The sequence below is a fragment of the Mus musculus genome, chromosome 9 (genome assembly GCF_000001635.26).
Source record: "Mus musculus strain C57BL/6J chromosome 9, GRCm38.p6 C57BL/6J".
NCBI lineage: Eukaryota > Metazoa > Chordata > Mammalia > Rodentia > Muridae > Mus > Mus musculus.
The window spans coordinates 56,022,565-56,036,371 of record NC_000075.6 but is presented as its reverse complement, the minus strand read 5'-3'; the positions used below and the strand labels follow the sequence as shown (position 1 = coordinate 56,036,371).

Genomic DNA, 13,807 nt, shown 5'->3' with positions numbered 1-13,807 from the left:
TAAGCGGTAGGTGTATATGATGCTCAGAAAGTAGGTTCATTTCTAAGAGTATCTAAAGGAGTATAAGGACCCATAAAAATCACAATAACCCATTAGAAATACTTCAAAGAAATTCAAAGCAATAGCTTGCACTAAATAAAAATTTCCCCTAAATTAAACACAGATCTGTCCCAATAGTCAAATGTAATGATAGCTTCTTCCCCTATTTCTGGCAATTCATATTTATGGTCCCCGGCCACTTTCACTGGTCCATCTTTGGCTCTAAAGTCAGTAGTAATTAGAGTATCTTTCCCACCTTGTTCCCTATAGCCATAGGGTATCCACACATCCCAGCAGACATGTTATTATTAATCATGCACCTTACACACTCAAAAATAGCTCAGAAGGTATAGTATTTGGAAGAAGATAAAGTGTATGGTAGTCATAATTGTGAGCCTTATATTCAAGCTATCTAGCTCCCTCCCTAGGCTTCTCCCTTTATCCCTGTGCTTTTATTAAGCCCCAAGAATCTAATCGTATAGCTTTTAAACACAGGTGCTTGAAGCTTTAGTTAATATAATTAGCAGGAAAATAGGTAATAAAGAAGGGGGTAGAAGATGACTAAAGATGGCAATAAGAGAACAAAGAAAGAAAGGGATACAATGTAGCTTAAGCAAGACATCTCATCCTCAGTAGTAATTACTAATCACACTTGATATATAACTGACCAGAGTTTGCTGTGTATAGTGTGTGCATGTATGCCTGGGTGTGTTTGCATGTGTGTGTGCTCCATTGGTGATGCTGTAGCAAAATACCTGAGCCAGGAATACATTTTTATATTTATAAAGGACTGAAATGTATGCCTTGTAATTCTGAAAGAAGAGCAGTCTAAGGTTAAGGTGCTAGCAGAATTAGTATCCAGGGAGGACTGTTCTGGCTCCAAGATGGCACAATGCCCAAGAGCCAGGCATGCTGAGTCCTCACAGGTACACAATAGCGTTCACTGGGTAGAACCTCAAGACTCAATACCTCCTAAAGGTGCCACCTTTTAAAACACAATGTTGCTTAGGGAATTAAATTTCCACGTGAATTTGGAAAGGGGAGGGACATTTGAGCCATTTCAGACAGATAAGCCTCATACTAAAATAGATGACAGATGATGATAACAGGATGTTAGGAAGCTAGTATCGATGCAGGGGAACATGGACCAGACTGACCCAGGAGGCCTCGAAACACTCCCCACATTCTCAGTGCATGTCCACATTTCTTTTCAAAACAATTCTTATTTATTCTTTGAAAATTTCATACGTGCATGTTATGTATTTTGATCGTATTCATCCCCTGTTAGCTTATGTCCTTACTACTTCCTGTGGACCTCCTCTTTCCCCAACGTAGTCGTCCTCCTTTCGTGTTTTCTTTTTTAAATAACCCATTGAGCTGAGTTGGGACTGCTTGACTGCATGTGTGGAGGGTAATTTATTTCATCATGAACAATTTAGCAATCCAATTTACCTTACACTTCTCAAGGCAAAATGACTCTTAACCCCCAACAGCCATTAACAGTCAATAGCTCCTCACCTGGAGGGAAAGGATTCATGCCCTCTTCAGGCTGGGAAATATCCACCTTTCATCCCTGAGCATCTCGGTACAAAGTCAATTTTGCTTAACACATTTCTCCTCACCTTCTGTCTTCCCCATTGTGGATTTTTGGTTCTTACCACAAATACTACTACAACTGGATCTATCTGTTTGGCTTTGTTTGTTTGTCTGTGTTTTGTTTCTCAGCCCTGGGGATTGGATTGAGAGCCTCACGTGCTAGCCAGGAGAGCATTCTGTCCGTGAATTGTACCTGCAGTCATTTTTGTTTTGTTTTGTTTTTGTTTTTGTTTTTTTTTGAGACAGGGTTTCTCTGTATAGCCCTGGCTGTCCTGGAACTCACTTTGTAGACCAGGCTGGCCTCGAACTCAGAAATCCACCTGCCTCTGCCTCCCGAGTGCTGGGACTAAAGGCGTGCGCCACCACGCCCGGCTTTGTTTTGTTTTTGATTTTGAGACAGTCTTGCTAAATTGTCCAGGCTGATCTCGAGCTGGATTCATGGCAGAGCTAGGTCTTGGTCTTTTCAGTCTGGACCCACCTGAACTCTGGGAGTGTGTCATCTATTTTTTTTTTTTAAAGATTTATTTATTGATTATATGTAAGTACACTGTAGCTGTCTTCAGACACTCCAGAAGAGGGAGTCAGATCTCGTTACGGATGGCTGTGAGCCACCATGTGGTTGCTGGGATTTGAACTCTGGACCTTCGGAAGAGCAGTCGGGTGCTCTTACCCACTGAGCCATCTCACCAGCCCTGTCATCTATTTTAGAATTGCACAGAACGTGTTAGATTGCTCCAAAAATATGACTTCCCGTCTTTACTCAGAGTTTCCTTATCAAGTGAGAGCTATCTCACCTGTCCTGACTGAACACACGCTCACCTGCTCTCCACTTAATAGGAGAAGAGCATCAGACCTGGAAGTGGAAATCCTGAAAGTCAATTATACCAGGGGGCTGGACCTCAGGATCTTGTTGTTCACGCCTTCTTTTATTTCTCATTGCAAAAATCAATGAGACTATTATGACAGTGTATTGTGCTCACACACTGTCAATTAATCTTGTCCAGATACTGTTCTTCTATCCTCAAAACCATTCAGTAACCATCTCCTCCAAATCGTACCCTACCTTCCAAGAAGCAAGGAGACTCCAAGAATTCAAGAAGCTGGGAAGCAATTTCAAGGTCCCTCCTTGAGTTTATATGATAACAGCAGTTGCTGGAGGAGAGGAGACTGGGAGGGCAGAAGCTCCCACGGATGCGACTTTTGTGAGTTGTCCCCATGTTGGGTAGAATTTTTGGTTACCTGTGCTCCTGTAAGTAAGCTCAAGAAATGATTTGCATCACCAAGCTGGACTCAGAAGGAGTTGATTCTTAGTTCTCACATTGGTGCTTTGGCTGGAATGTATAGATATCTGCTCATCTCTTCCCAGGAAAGCTCACCTAGCATCCACCATTTCCACACCTTTCTCAGATCTAGCAATTGCTTTTCTACTTTTAGTCAGCTCCTTCATTTTTCCTTTTTATAGTTACCACATGTAAGGGAGAATACATGAAATTTGTTAATCAGTATGTCTGGCTTATTTCACTTAAGACAACACCCACCATCTCATCCTATTTGCTAAATATGATATGATTTTATTTTTCTTTATGGATGACTAATACTCGACTCCCCCAATTTTATTTATCCATTCATCTGCTGACCAATACACGGCTAATTTCCACAATAGCACCTTAATAAACATGGACTCGCAAATGTATTCTATTGTATGTTGACTTCATTCTTTTTGTATGTATGACCAGCAGTGATACAGCTGGACAATATGGTAGTTTAGGGTTTTTTTTGGGGGGGGTGGTGGGGAACATTCATGCTGCTTTTCATAGTGGTTGGACTAATTTATATTCATTGTCTACATCCTCACCAGTGTTAATTAATTAATAAGCTAATTGATTAATAATAGCTATTCTAAGTGGGTGAACCTTATCTCATCCTGAATTATAGTTTTTAATACTTTTAATATATATCATATATATATTATACTTTTAATTATATAATACTTTTAATATAGTTTTTATTTTTATTTTATATATATGAATGTTTTGCCTATATGCATGTATCTGTCTAATGCCCACAGAAGCCAGAAGGCACCATTTGATCCCCTGGAAATTGAGTTACAGATGATCGTGAGCCAACTTGTGGGTGCTAAGGGGGACCTGAGAATTCTACATCTTCATCTGAAGGCCAGTAGGAGAAGACTAGCTCCCACGTGGTTGGGAGGAGGGTCTCATTGCCCACTTCCCCACTGACATACTTCCTCCAACAAGGCCACACCTACTTTAACAGGGCTACACCCACTCCAACAACGGCCACACCCACTCCAACAAGGCCATACGTACTCCAACAAGGCCATACCCACTTAAGTCCACAGCCACTCAAGGCCACACCTATGAATGGTGCCACTCCTTGGGACAAGCATATTTAAACCACCACAAGTGGACTAGGGGAGGGAAAGGGTAGGTATTATTTAATTGTCACCACATTTCTGTTTGAAATATTGAGGTTTTTAGAATTTGACAATAGTAGCATACCACAGAGCAATGAGAGTGTGCTTATTGCCTCCAAAACTGTGCACATAAGATAGTTAAAGTTCTGTTATGCATCTTTAAGCACAATAAGAAAATTAAATTAAAAATTAATTTTAAAATGGTAACAACTAGGGGTGGAGAGATGGCTCAGTGTTTGGGAGCACTTGCTGTTCTTGCAGAGAACCTGGGTTCCATTCCTGGTACCCAAATAGAGGCTCACAACTGTCTGTAACTCCAGTTTCAGGGGATTCAGTGCCCTCTTCTGGCTTCCATGGACACAGGCAAGCATATCGTAAGCTTATACATTCAGGCAAGACCCCTATACATATGAAATGAAGATAAGTAATTCTGCTTTAAAAAATAGTAAAGAGGAGTAAGTTGTTCAGTGGGTTTAATACACACACACACACACACACACACACACACACACACACACACACACACTCACGTTTCATTTACTGGTTACCTCTGGCTGCTATAAGAAGTTAAAAGAAGGTTAGTACCTTAAACTGCATGGCCTGTGTGTATAGATGGGGTGGGGGTGTGGAGTATATAGCAAACTCCAACTTCAGGCACACTAGGCTGAAGTGTCTTGTTATTAAGCCTCACTCCCAGATCTTTGTTCTGTTTTGCTTTGTTTTTTTCATTATTATTTACATTCATTTCATGTCTCCTGTTTGCACACTCATTACTGAACACAATTAGAATGCAAACAAATGTACAAACACAATAATGAGCAGAATCAGCTAAAAGAACTAGTGGTCTCTAAGCAGATTAATGGAAACAGTGAGGAAAATGATGGTACAGGATTGTAGCCTGCACATTTTCCTTCTTTATCAAAAGAAAATGCTCAGAGTCACCATAATGGTAACACTTAGAGGAAACACCTAAGGTGGAGTACTTGACCACCATGAGGGCAGTCTGCCATGAGAGTTGTGTGGGAAGTCCATAGTGCAGGCAGTATTTTGGCCAACCTCTGCTCATGTCAGCTGAACGTTCCCTGTAAACAAAAGCAAAAGGAAACAAAGCCACACATTGACCTTTTATGTAAGCTTGGTGTAAGCTCTGCATTGTTTTGATTTCATGGTTCAAAAGATAGTCATGGTAAAAGTTGAGGTTGTGTAATGTTAAATTTTCTAAAGGCTGCATGTGTCTTTGTAGGTGAATACTTTTTCAGTGTAGTTAATAATCACATTTATGTTTACCTATTTGCTGTATTTGTCTTTATTATCCTAGGTGACTAGAGAAGACATTATGGGAAATGAGAGAGCAAAATCCTCAAATGAGGAGGCTCATAAAATCCAGCCTCTCTCAAAGGCATCAAGAATCAAAGGGCACTAACTTGCCTCAGTGACAGGTGACAGGTGACAGTAATACTTACATCCTAATAGGATTGTCTTCTGCTGTTGTCAGTCTGTTTGTTACCTACTTTTACCTTCTTCTTCTAAAATGGCAACAACCTCACTAGAGGTATGTAACAGTACCAAGTATTTCTACTTCAGAGTTGTGCCAAAACTGTCCCGATCTTGCTCAAGTGTCTAAGTATCTGAATGGCTACCAATGGGCAGCATTAAGCCTGATATCTACATTGCATATGAAGAAATGACATTTCAGCTCAGTTATGAAGAGTAATGTTACCAAGAGGATCATATACTGAGTAATCTGCCAAGTTCCATCCTTTAGTGATTCAATAATATGTCACTAACCACTTATCCCTAAGCCTCAATTTTCCTTAAGAATGCCATAGAACAGTGTTAGTATCTCATGATTACAAATTAAGCCAATTCTCTATCTAAATACAACTGTATGTGCATCAAGCAGTGTTTTATTCTGGTACAAACACTTTAAAGTCTTCATTTCATAATTTGGTAATTAATGCCACCAGAAACACAATGCTTTGCTAGACATATAAATTGTATTTGCATTACAATTATAAAACCTGGCTTTTGCTGGTAACTTAAGCTTAACAGTCACAGATGGTTCAACGAGCTCCCAACAAGGTTGTTCTGTGGTTCTTACTCTGCAGCATTCATGGGCCTACACTGTAGTCTGGACAGCAACTTTCAAGTCTGCTGTCTGGTGCGAGTGGTTATTATTTGGCTCTCTCAGTGCATCACCATTCACCATCAGCTTCCCCCAACGTCAGTTGGTGCCATGCTCGTCTGCTGCATGGCTGGACTGTGGGACTTCTGAACAGAAAGCAGTTTTGGAAAGCAGAGCACTGCTGCCCTGGTGTGGTGAATGTTTCAGCCCATCCCTTTTTACCTCAGGAAGGGTGTTCACAGCTGGGAAGTGGGCGTGGCAACCCCTGGAATGGTGACTATAGGACATTCTTATGCTTTCTAAGTAAGAAGAGTGACTGTAGTGGGAGACTGCTACAGATGGCAAGTTGTCACTCAGGGATGGCACCTCAAACTCACTTAAATCTGTGCTTTGTGGCTGTAACAACTGTGCATCCTCGTCCTCTCTGGCCTCATTGATCTTCATGTTATCCTTTTCTCTCAGGTTACCACTTTTTGACTTTTTTCCTCCTGTTGCTTCCTTGGACCACTCGGTAGCACTGGATTTACCTTCAGGCAAGCCACTGTATGACCTGTCCATGTGGCCTCAGGCAGCACCACTGTCATCTACACTGCTGCTTCCACGGCTGTGTTGGAACTTGAATGACTTTGATTCAATATCATCTTGCACTTCCATACTGTTCCCTTCTCTGTCGAGAGGGATGTAGGAGTTCAGAATGGATCCTGCCACTGCTTTGGTGCTGCTGTTATTACAAACTCTTCCCAAACTCACTGTGCCAGATTCTCTACTGAGATTACACATTTCTTTCTGCACCTCTGCTTGAACTTGCAAATTGCTGAAACAGTTTACCATGGCACTTCCTGACAGACTGCCTGTGCTACTAGCTCCAGCTAAGGCTATGGTACCGACTGTCTCACTCAGGTTGTTGCCAATAGTGCCTATTCCATCCATGTGGCTTCCACTTGCACTCAAACTGCCAGTTAGGCCGCTGACCCTTCCCTCTCCTATGCTAGGGTTGTGCCTTGCTTCTGCTACTGATGTTGTATCCGTGGCTGTGTTAGTCCCACCTACGTTTATGTCATTTTCATCATCAAACTCAATCCTTACTCCTTTCCCATTTCCTGCAGACTCTCCACAATCCCTGTTTCTGCAGAGAGAAATTGGGACCACACCATAGACATAAGCTAGCATGGTAGGAACACCAATGCCTATAGTCACTGCAGCTACCACCGGAGAGATGATTACAGACAGGGTAACACCACTTGCTATGGCCATATTCCGCTTGTGTTTTGAAACATCTCTGCCTTCATAGAAATCATGAATCTTGCGGCCCACATACACAGGAATGCCAATGATCATGGCAGGCAGGGCAATGCCTGCTATGAGAGCAATCCCTATGGGAGCACCAACAAGGGTTCCCAGCTGCCACAGGATTTTCTTCTTTCGGCTCCTGGGTTTTTTCCCCCATAAACTACAACCCGAGGGACTTAGATAATGTAAATTGGAGATTTCTTTCATGCACAACCAACAAAACTCACAACCACAGACAGCACATGTCATATGATTGCAACTCCCATCCTCAATCTTGATTATATAAGCAGCACATCGTGGACACGGCTTTATGTCATCAGCTGCTGCTCTAGATTCCTGTTTGTAACTAATAGGTGAAAAGGGTAAAGTTCTTAAGCATAAACGCTGGGCTCTTTCCCATAGAGCATCCTCACAGGTCTGTTTGGGATGCCAGATCTGTTTACAGTGGTAGCAGAACTCTGTTCCACAGCCTTTTCGCCCACACGTTAACTTTGGACACCTGGCACATCCAAATGCTATCACAGCATATCCACAGTCTGGAGCCGGACACCACCTACAGTCAGGATCTGCAACAAGCCACTGTCGAAGCATAAATTCTTCATATTTTCCCATTAAGACATCATCACTTAATATCAAGCGAATGTCATGGGGGTTAAACCGTTCAGGGCATTCTGGACAACTGATGTTAACTCTACTTTCAGAGATTTCTATCCTTAGGTATTGTCGTAAGCAATCCACACAAGATCTATGATGACATGTCATGATATCAGGAAATCTGTCTTGAGAAAGCTGTAAAAGGCACAGAGGACAGTCCATAAAGTCTCCAGTTTGTTTGCTGATGGAAGTCAATCCATTGTTAGAAGAGGTATTTGTCGAGAAAATGGAGTTCTTATCAGCACACATTTCAGAATGTATCCTCTCAATCCTTGCAATTGCTTCCACTCCACCATTGAGCTCCCTTGATTTTCGTTTGCTGTCCATCTTCCTCCGAATACGAGAGCCTATTGAAAATCTTCTCTGTTTGGGTGCCTTTTTGACAGAAGGCAAGCTCACAGAGGAAGCAGAAGGTTGACGATCTCCCTCTGATCCTATTTGCTGATGTAGACTCATGTCTAAAATGCTTATCAGAACTGAGTCAGAGTCATTTTAAAAATAAAACTTATTTCTTGTTTTTGCGTTCAGATGAAGTCATGATGTAAAAAAGACCCCATTGGCTTCTTCAGAGAATTTGAAAAAGTTCAAGAGAAGACTCATCCGTCTTCAGGGGCATTGGGCGAGCAGGTCCATCCTGCGGAGGCAGAACGGGGAGGAAGAACAGAGGAGGCCAGCCCTTCAGCCTGCCCCGCCCGGAACCTTCTCATCTAGGGCGAGAGCTGCCGGTGAACGGTTACCAGTGAGCAAGCGAGGGAGAGCGAGCCGCTGCTTTCCGGAAGTCCACTCAGTGACTCCTTCCGGATTCACCTTCGCAGCCCGGAACCAACACAGCAAGTGCCAGTCTCCAGATCTCTGTTTTTATAGTACTAGACTTGAGAAGCCTGAATCAATTTCCCTGAGTCAGAATTAGCAATTCAGCAAGGCTGTATCCCCCTGGAAGCTTTCAGGAAGAATCTGTCTTCCGGCGGTTACAGCTTCCTGAGATTCGTTTCTCATAGGCCTTGTGTGACTAAGAACCATTCCTCAGTATTTCATGCACGCAATATTGATTCTTACCTCAACTCTCACCATTGATTAAAAAAAATCCTATTTTCTGTATCACTCTCCCCTTGCCTTCTGCTAGACTCACAGTTAAGCATTAGGTAGAGAGAGAATCATGAATTTCTACTGTCTTACCTTGTAACATCCACAGGTTCTAGGGACCTGAATACCTTTGAAGGTCATTACTCAGCCAACTACCATTCTTTTCTGTCTTGGCTGTGTTCAGTTCTTACTATCTTTAACGGCCTTTTTGGCCTCTAAACCAAAGCTGTACAGTGGAACTATAATATTAAGTCTATGTGCAATTTTAATTTATCCAGGAGCCATATTAAAAAAGGTAGGAAGATGCTGAGACAGTAAACAGTGATTTTGATCCCTAGTACCTAAGTTAAAAATGGAGCATCGCTCACACATAAAAACTGGCTGTGGTGACCTATACCTGTAATCCCAATCCAGGAGTGGCAGAGACAGAAGGACCTGTGGGACTTGCTGGCCAGGCAGTCTAACCAAATATGCAAGCTTTAGGTTCAGTGAGAGCCTCTCTCAAAAATTAGGTGGAGAGCAGTTGAAGAAAATAGCTGAGTTCAATCTCCAGCACATACACACACACACACAAAATCACACACACACACACACACACACACACAAGTGTGCACATGTGAGGACTTAAAAATAAAACAGAAACAGGTAAAGTTAATTTTATTTATAGAGTACATTTAATTTAATATATCCAAATACCCTCAATGTCCTTGATATGGAATCTATTGTGGTGGTGCAATTTTTTGTCCCAAGGCTTTGAAATCTCTATGTAGTTTGCTTTTGGTGTAATTATTAGTTCAGATGAACCACATTTCTACTTTGTTGTGTTCTGGTAAAGCACTATAGGGTTATGAAATTATAAGGAACTAGGGCTGATTGGAGCACACTCACACTGCTCCTATTTTAGTGGCCATTATCATCATCTCTGGCAATCTATTCTGACTATATCCACCATTAAAATAATAAATGTTGGTTCAAATTCTTCTTGGTGTTCTGAGGCTGCCTCGTGAGGGATTAATATACACCTGTCTGGAAGAACCAGACAGGCCCAGGATTAACATTAGGTTAGGAGTGAACTAGATTCATCATGAGAATACAATCCACTATAGGTCTGAAGAGAAGGAAATTAAATTTAAGGCATTGTTATATTAGCTTATGGAAGAGCAAAAAAGCCAAAAAGACAGACAAGGAGACACACCACAAACCCAGTACCTGCAAGGAGCCAGTGCTCCTTAGGAATGGAGAGACAGCAGGCAGGTGAAGCTGCCATTATTGGAGTTGTAAACTGGCATTGCTAGAAAACTAGTGCTGTGCTGCAGACTCAGACCATGAAGAAAGGAGCTGTTGGTGAGAAATGGATACAATGGGAGAACAGAGGGGCTACTAGACATGCTGCTGTGGAGGGAAGGAAAGAGGGAGGGAGGGAGGGAGGTGAGAGGGAGGATGCAAGGGAGAGAAGTACTCCGAGTCCCTGCATTGGCCAAACCCATCTGGAAGGCATTTGGAAAGGGGTCCTGAAAAATGTAGTTTCTTGAGTTAGGAAAAAGCACAGGGGAAAAAAATATTAGAGAAGCAATTCCTGAAGAATGGGCAGTTAAGTCTGTGAGCCACATCTTTTATAATTTAAATGTCAGATAGCTAATGCCCTATGAAATGGAGTTGATGGACAAACAATTGGCCTGCCCTCTCAGCCTCCACAAGGACAGTTCTGAAGCTTCTTACCCATTTCACACAGGCTTCTCCGTAAGATTGTGCTGCAGTTGCCCACACTGGTCACATCCTTGTTACCTATTTATCTCTGACCTCCTTTCCTCTTGTCTTGCCACAAGGCTCACCTTCCACACCAACCTTGAAGCCAAGCCCCTTTCTTCAAGTAAGAATTTAGAATGAGCCAGAGGCAAAGATCTCTAAATCAGAGGAGCCTAAGGATATTAGAGAGAGAAAATTAAGATTTGTTTTGGTTATAGACAGGCTCTCACTATCTATTTAGCTATGGCTGGTCTTGCTCTGTGGTGAAAAGGCTAGCCCAACTCACAGAGATCTGCCTGACACTGCCCCCAGACTGCTAAAATTCAGTGCCAACATGAATTAAGTTTCCTTAGTTTGTGGTCAGGCATTTTAGCTTCCAGGATCTGAATGTTCTGTTTGTAGTGTATGGGAATCCGCGCCATCTGTTGGTCATGGTTCAAAACAGCTACTTCATCTTGTAGGACAGCACTTAGTCTTCAGGAGCCTTGTCTTTCTAGTGATGTTCAAGTTATAGCTTCCAGCAATCATTATGCTATGTGGTAGGGCTAGACAATCCCAAGAGCATGAACTTGTTTCTCTTGCTTTCAAATACAATTCTTGATGGAAGTAAACATTGCATGAGATGTAATGATAGTGATGCATAGGATCATGACATCCTCTATGTCCACTGATGTTGATGCACCAGAATCGTTGTAGATGAAGGAAGAAGAGAAAGTGTCGATTCCAGCAAGGGAAAAAATCTCTACAATGTACAATGTCACTTATAGAAGAGGCCCAACATAATCAATGGACCCTATATCTACATCTCTATCTATCTATCTATCTATCTATCTATCTATCTATCTATCTATCTATCTATCTCTCCATCTAAAACAATGGCCCTGTGTCCTGTAATAGGAAATTCCAGGAAGAGCATCTTTTCAGATTTATAAACACAGAACATATATGTAATGATTTCACTTACATTTATTTTAGAAAAGGTTACATAGAGTTTTATAGCTCGTGTTCTTTTTTAAATATAATTTTAATTGTAATTCATTTTTTTACACTTCATATTCCATTCTCCACCCCTCCCCATGCATCCTTTCACTGCTCCACATCCCACAATCATCTCCACCCCACCCCATCTGCATGTGGATTCCCCCACCCAGCACCATACCTGACCTCTAAACTTCCTGGGGCCTCCAGTCTCTTGAGGATTAGGTGCACCATCTCTGAGTGAACACAACCTGGAAGTCCTCTACTGCATGTGTGTTGGGGGCCTCTTTCAGCTGGTGTATGCTGTCTGTTTCCTGGCCCAATGTTTGAAAGGTCTCGGGGGTCCAGATTAATTGAGACTGCTGGTCCTCCTACAGAATCATCCTTCTCCTCAGCTTCTTTCAGCTTCCCTAATTCAACAACCGGGATTAGCTGCATCTGTCCATTGGTTGGGTGCAAATAACTGCATCTGACTCTTTCAGGTGCTTGTTGGGTCTTTGGGAGGGCAGGCATGCTAGGTCCATTTTTGTGACCATAGCCTCATTAATAGTGTCAGGCCTTGGGCCCTCCAATTCATCTGGATCCCAGTTTGTCCTGTTGCTGGACCTTCTTTTCCTCAGGCTCCTCTCCTTTTCCATCCCTGCAGATCTTTCAGACAGAAACAATTATGGGTCAGAGGTGTCACTGTGGGATGGCAACCCCATCCTTCACTTGAAGTCCTGTCTTCCTGCTGGAGGTGGGCTCTATAAGTTCCCTCTTCCTACTGCTTGACATTTCATCAAAGGTCCCTACCTATGAATCCTGCTAGTCTCTCACCTCTCAGGTGTTTCCTGCATTTTGCGGGGGTAGGGGTGTGGTGTCCCCTCAATCTTCTATTTCCAGAGGTTGCCTGTTTACATCATTTTTGCTGGCACTCAGGGCTTAAGTCTTTTTCCCTCATTTAATAGCAGATCAGGTTCCCCTCTACCCACATAATTTCCACCCCCCCAACATCTACTTTCACTCCTAGGTCCCTTCCTCCCTCCCCACTTGTGATTGCTTTCTTTTCTCTCCCAAGTGGGACTGAGACATCCTCAATGGGTACATCAGCTTGTTGAGCCTTTTCAATTCTCTGGACTGTATCTTGTGTATTCTGTATGGGGTTTTTCTTTCTTGGCTAATATCTACTTTTCAGTGAGTTTGTAGCATACATATCCTTTTGGGTCTGAGTTACCTCACTTTGGGTATTATTTTTTAGTTCTATCCATCTGCTTGCAAATGTCAGGATATCCTCGTTCTTCATGGCTGAGTAGTATTTCACTGCGTAAATGAACCACATTTTCTGTATCCATTCTTCTGTCGTGGGACATCTAGGTTGTTCCCAGCTTCTATCTATCACAAATAAGGCTGCTCTGAACATAGTAAAACAGTTGCCCCTGTGGCATGTGGGGGCATCTTTTGGATATATTCTGAAGAGTGGTATAGCTGGGTCTTCAGGTAGATCTATTCCCCAATTTCTGAAGAAACTCCAGATTGATTTCCAGGTGGTTGTACCAGTGTGCAATCTCACCAGCAATGCAGGAATGTTCCTCTTTCTCCGCATCCTCTCCAACAGGTGTTGTCACCTGAGGTTTTGATCTTAGGCATTCTGAATGCTGTAAGGTGAATTCTCAAGGTCATTTTGATGTGCATTTCTCTGATCACTAGGGACTTTGACATTTCTTTAGGTGTTTCTCAAACAGTCGAGATTCCTCAGTTGCAAATTCTCTGTTTAGTTCTATACCACCTTTTTGATTGGGTTGTTTGGGTTTTTCGTGATTAATTTCTTGAGTTCTTTTTTATTATTAAAAATAAAATATTTCTTTGTAGATATTAATAAC

At 42.2% G+C, this 13,807-nt stretch overlaps 1 protein-coding gene and 1 pseudogene across 2 annotated transcripts in view; one reads left to right on the top strand and one right to left on the bottom strand.

Annotated features, from left to right (window-relative positions):
* Positions 1 to 4,798: 4,798 nt before the first annotated feature.
* Positions 4,799 to 8,736, bottom strand: Gm7444 (predicted gene 7444; annotated as a pseudogene). Its single transcript, NR_033529.1, has one exon. The product of NR_033529.1 is annotated as a predicted gene 7444 (transcript).
* A 1,173-nt stretch (positions 8,737 to 9,909) lies between these two features.
* The window catches only part of 4930563M21Rik (RIKEN cDNA 4930563M21 gene), a 63,876-nt gene continuing 59,978 nt past the window's right edge, over positions 9,910 to 13,807 (top strand). Inside the window, exon 1 of the mRNA XM_017313674.2 lies at positions 9,910 to 10,568. Coding sequence (XP_017169163.1) covers positions 10,550 to 10,568 — 19 coding nt within the window. The 5' untranslated portion in view covers positions 9,910 to 10,549. The remainder of the gene's footprint in view (positions 10,569 to 13,807) is intronic.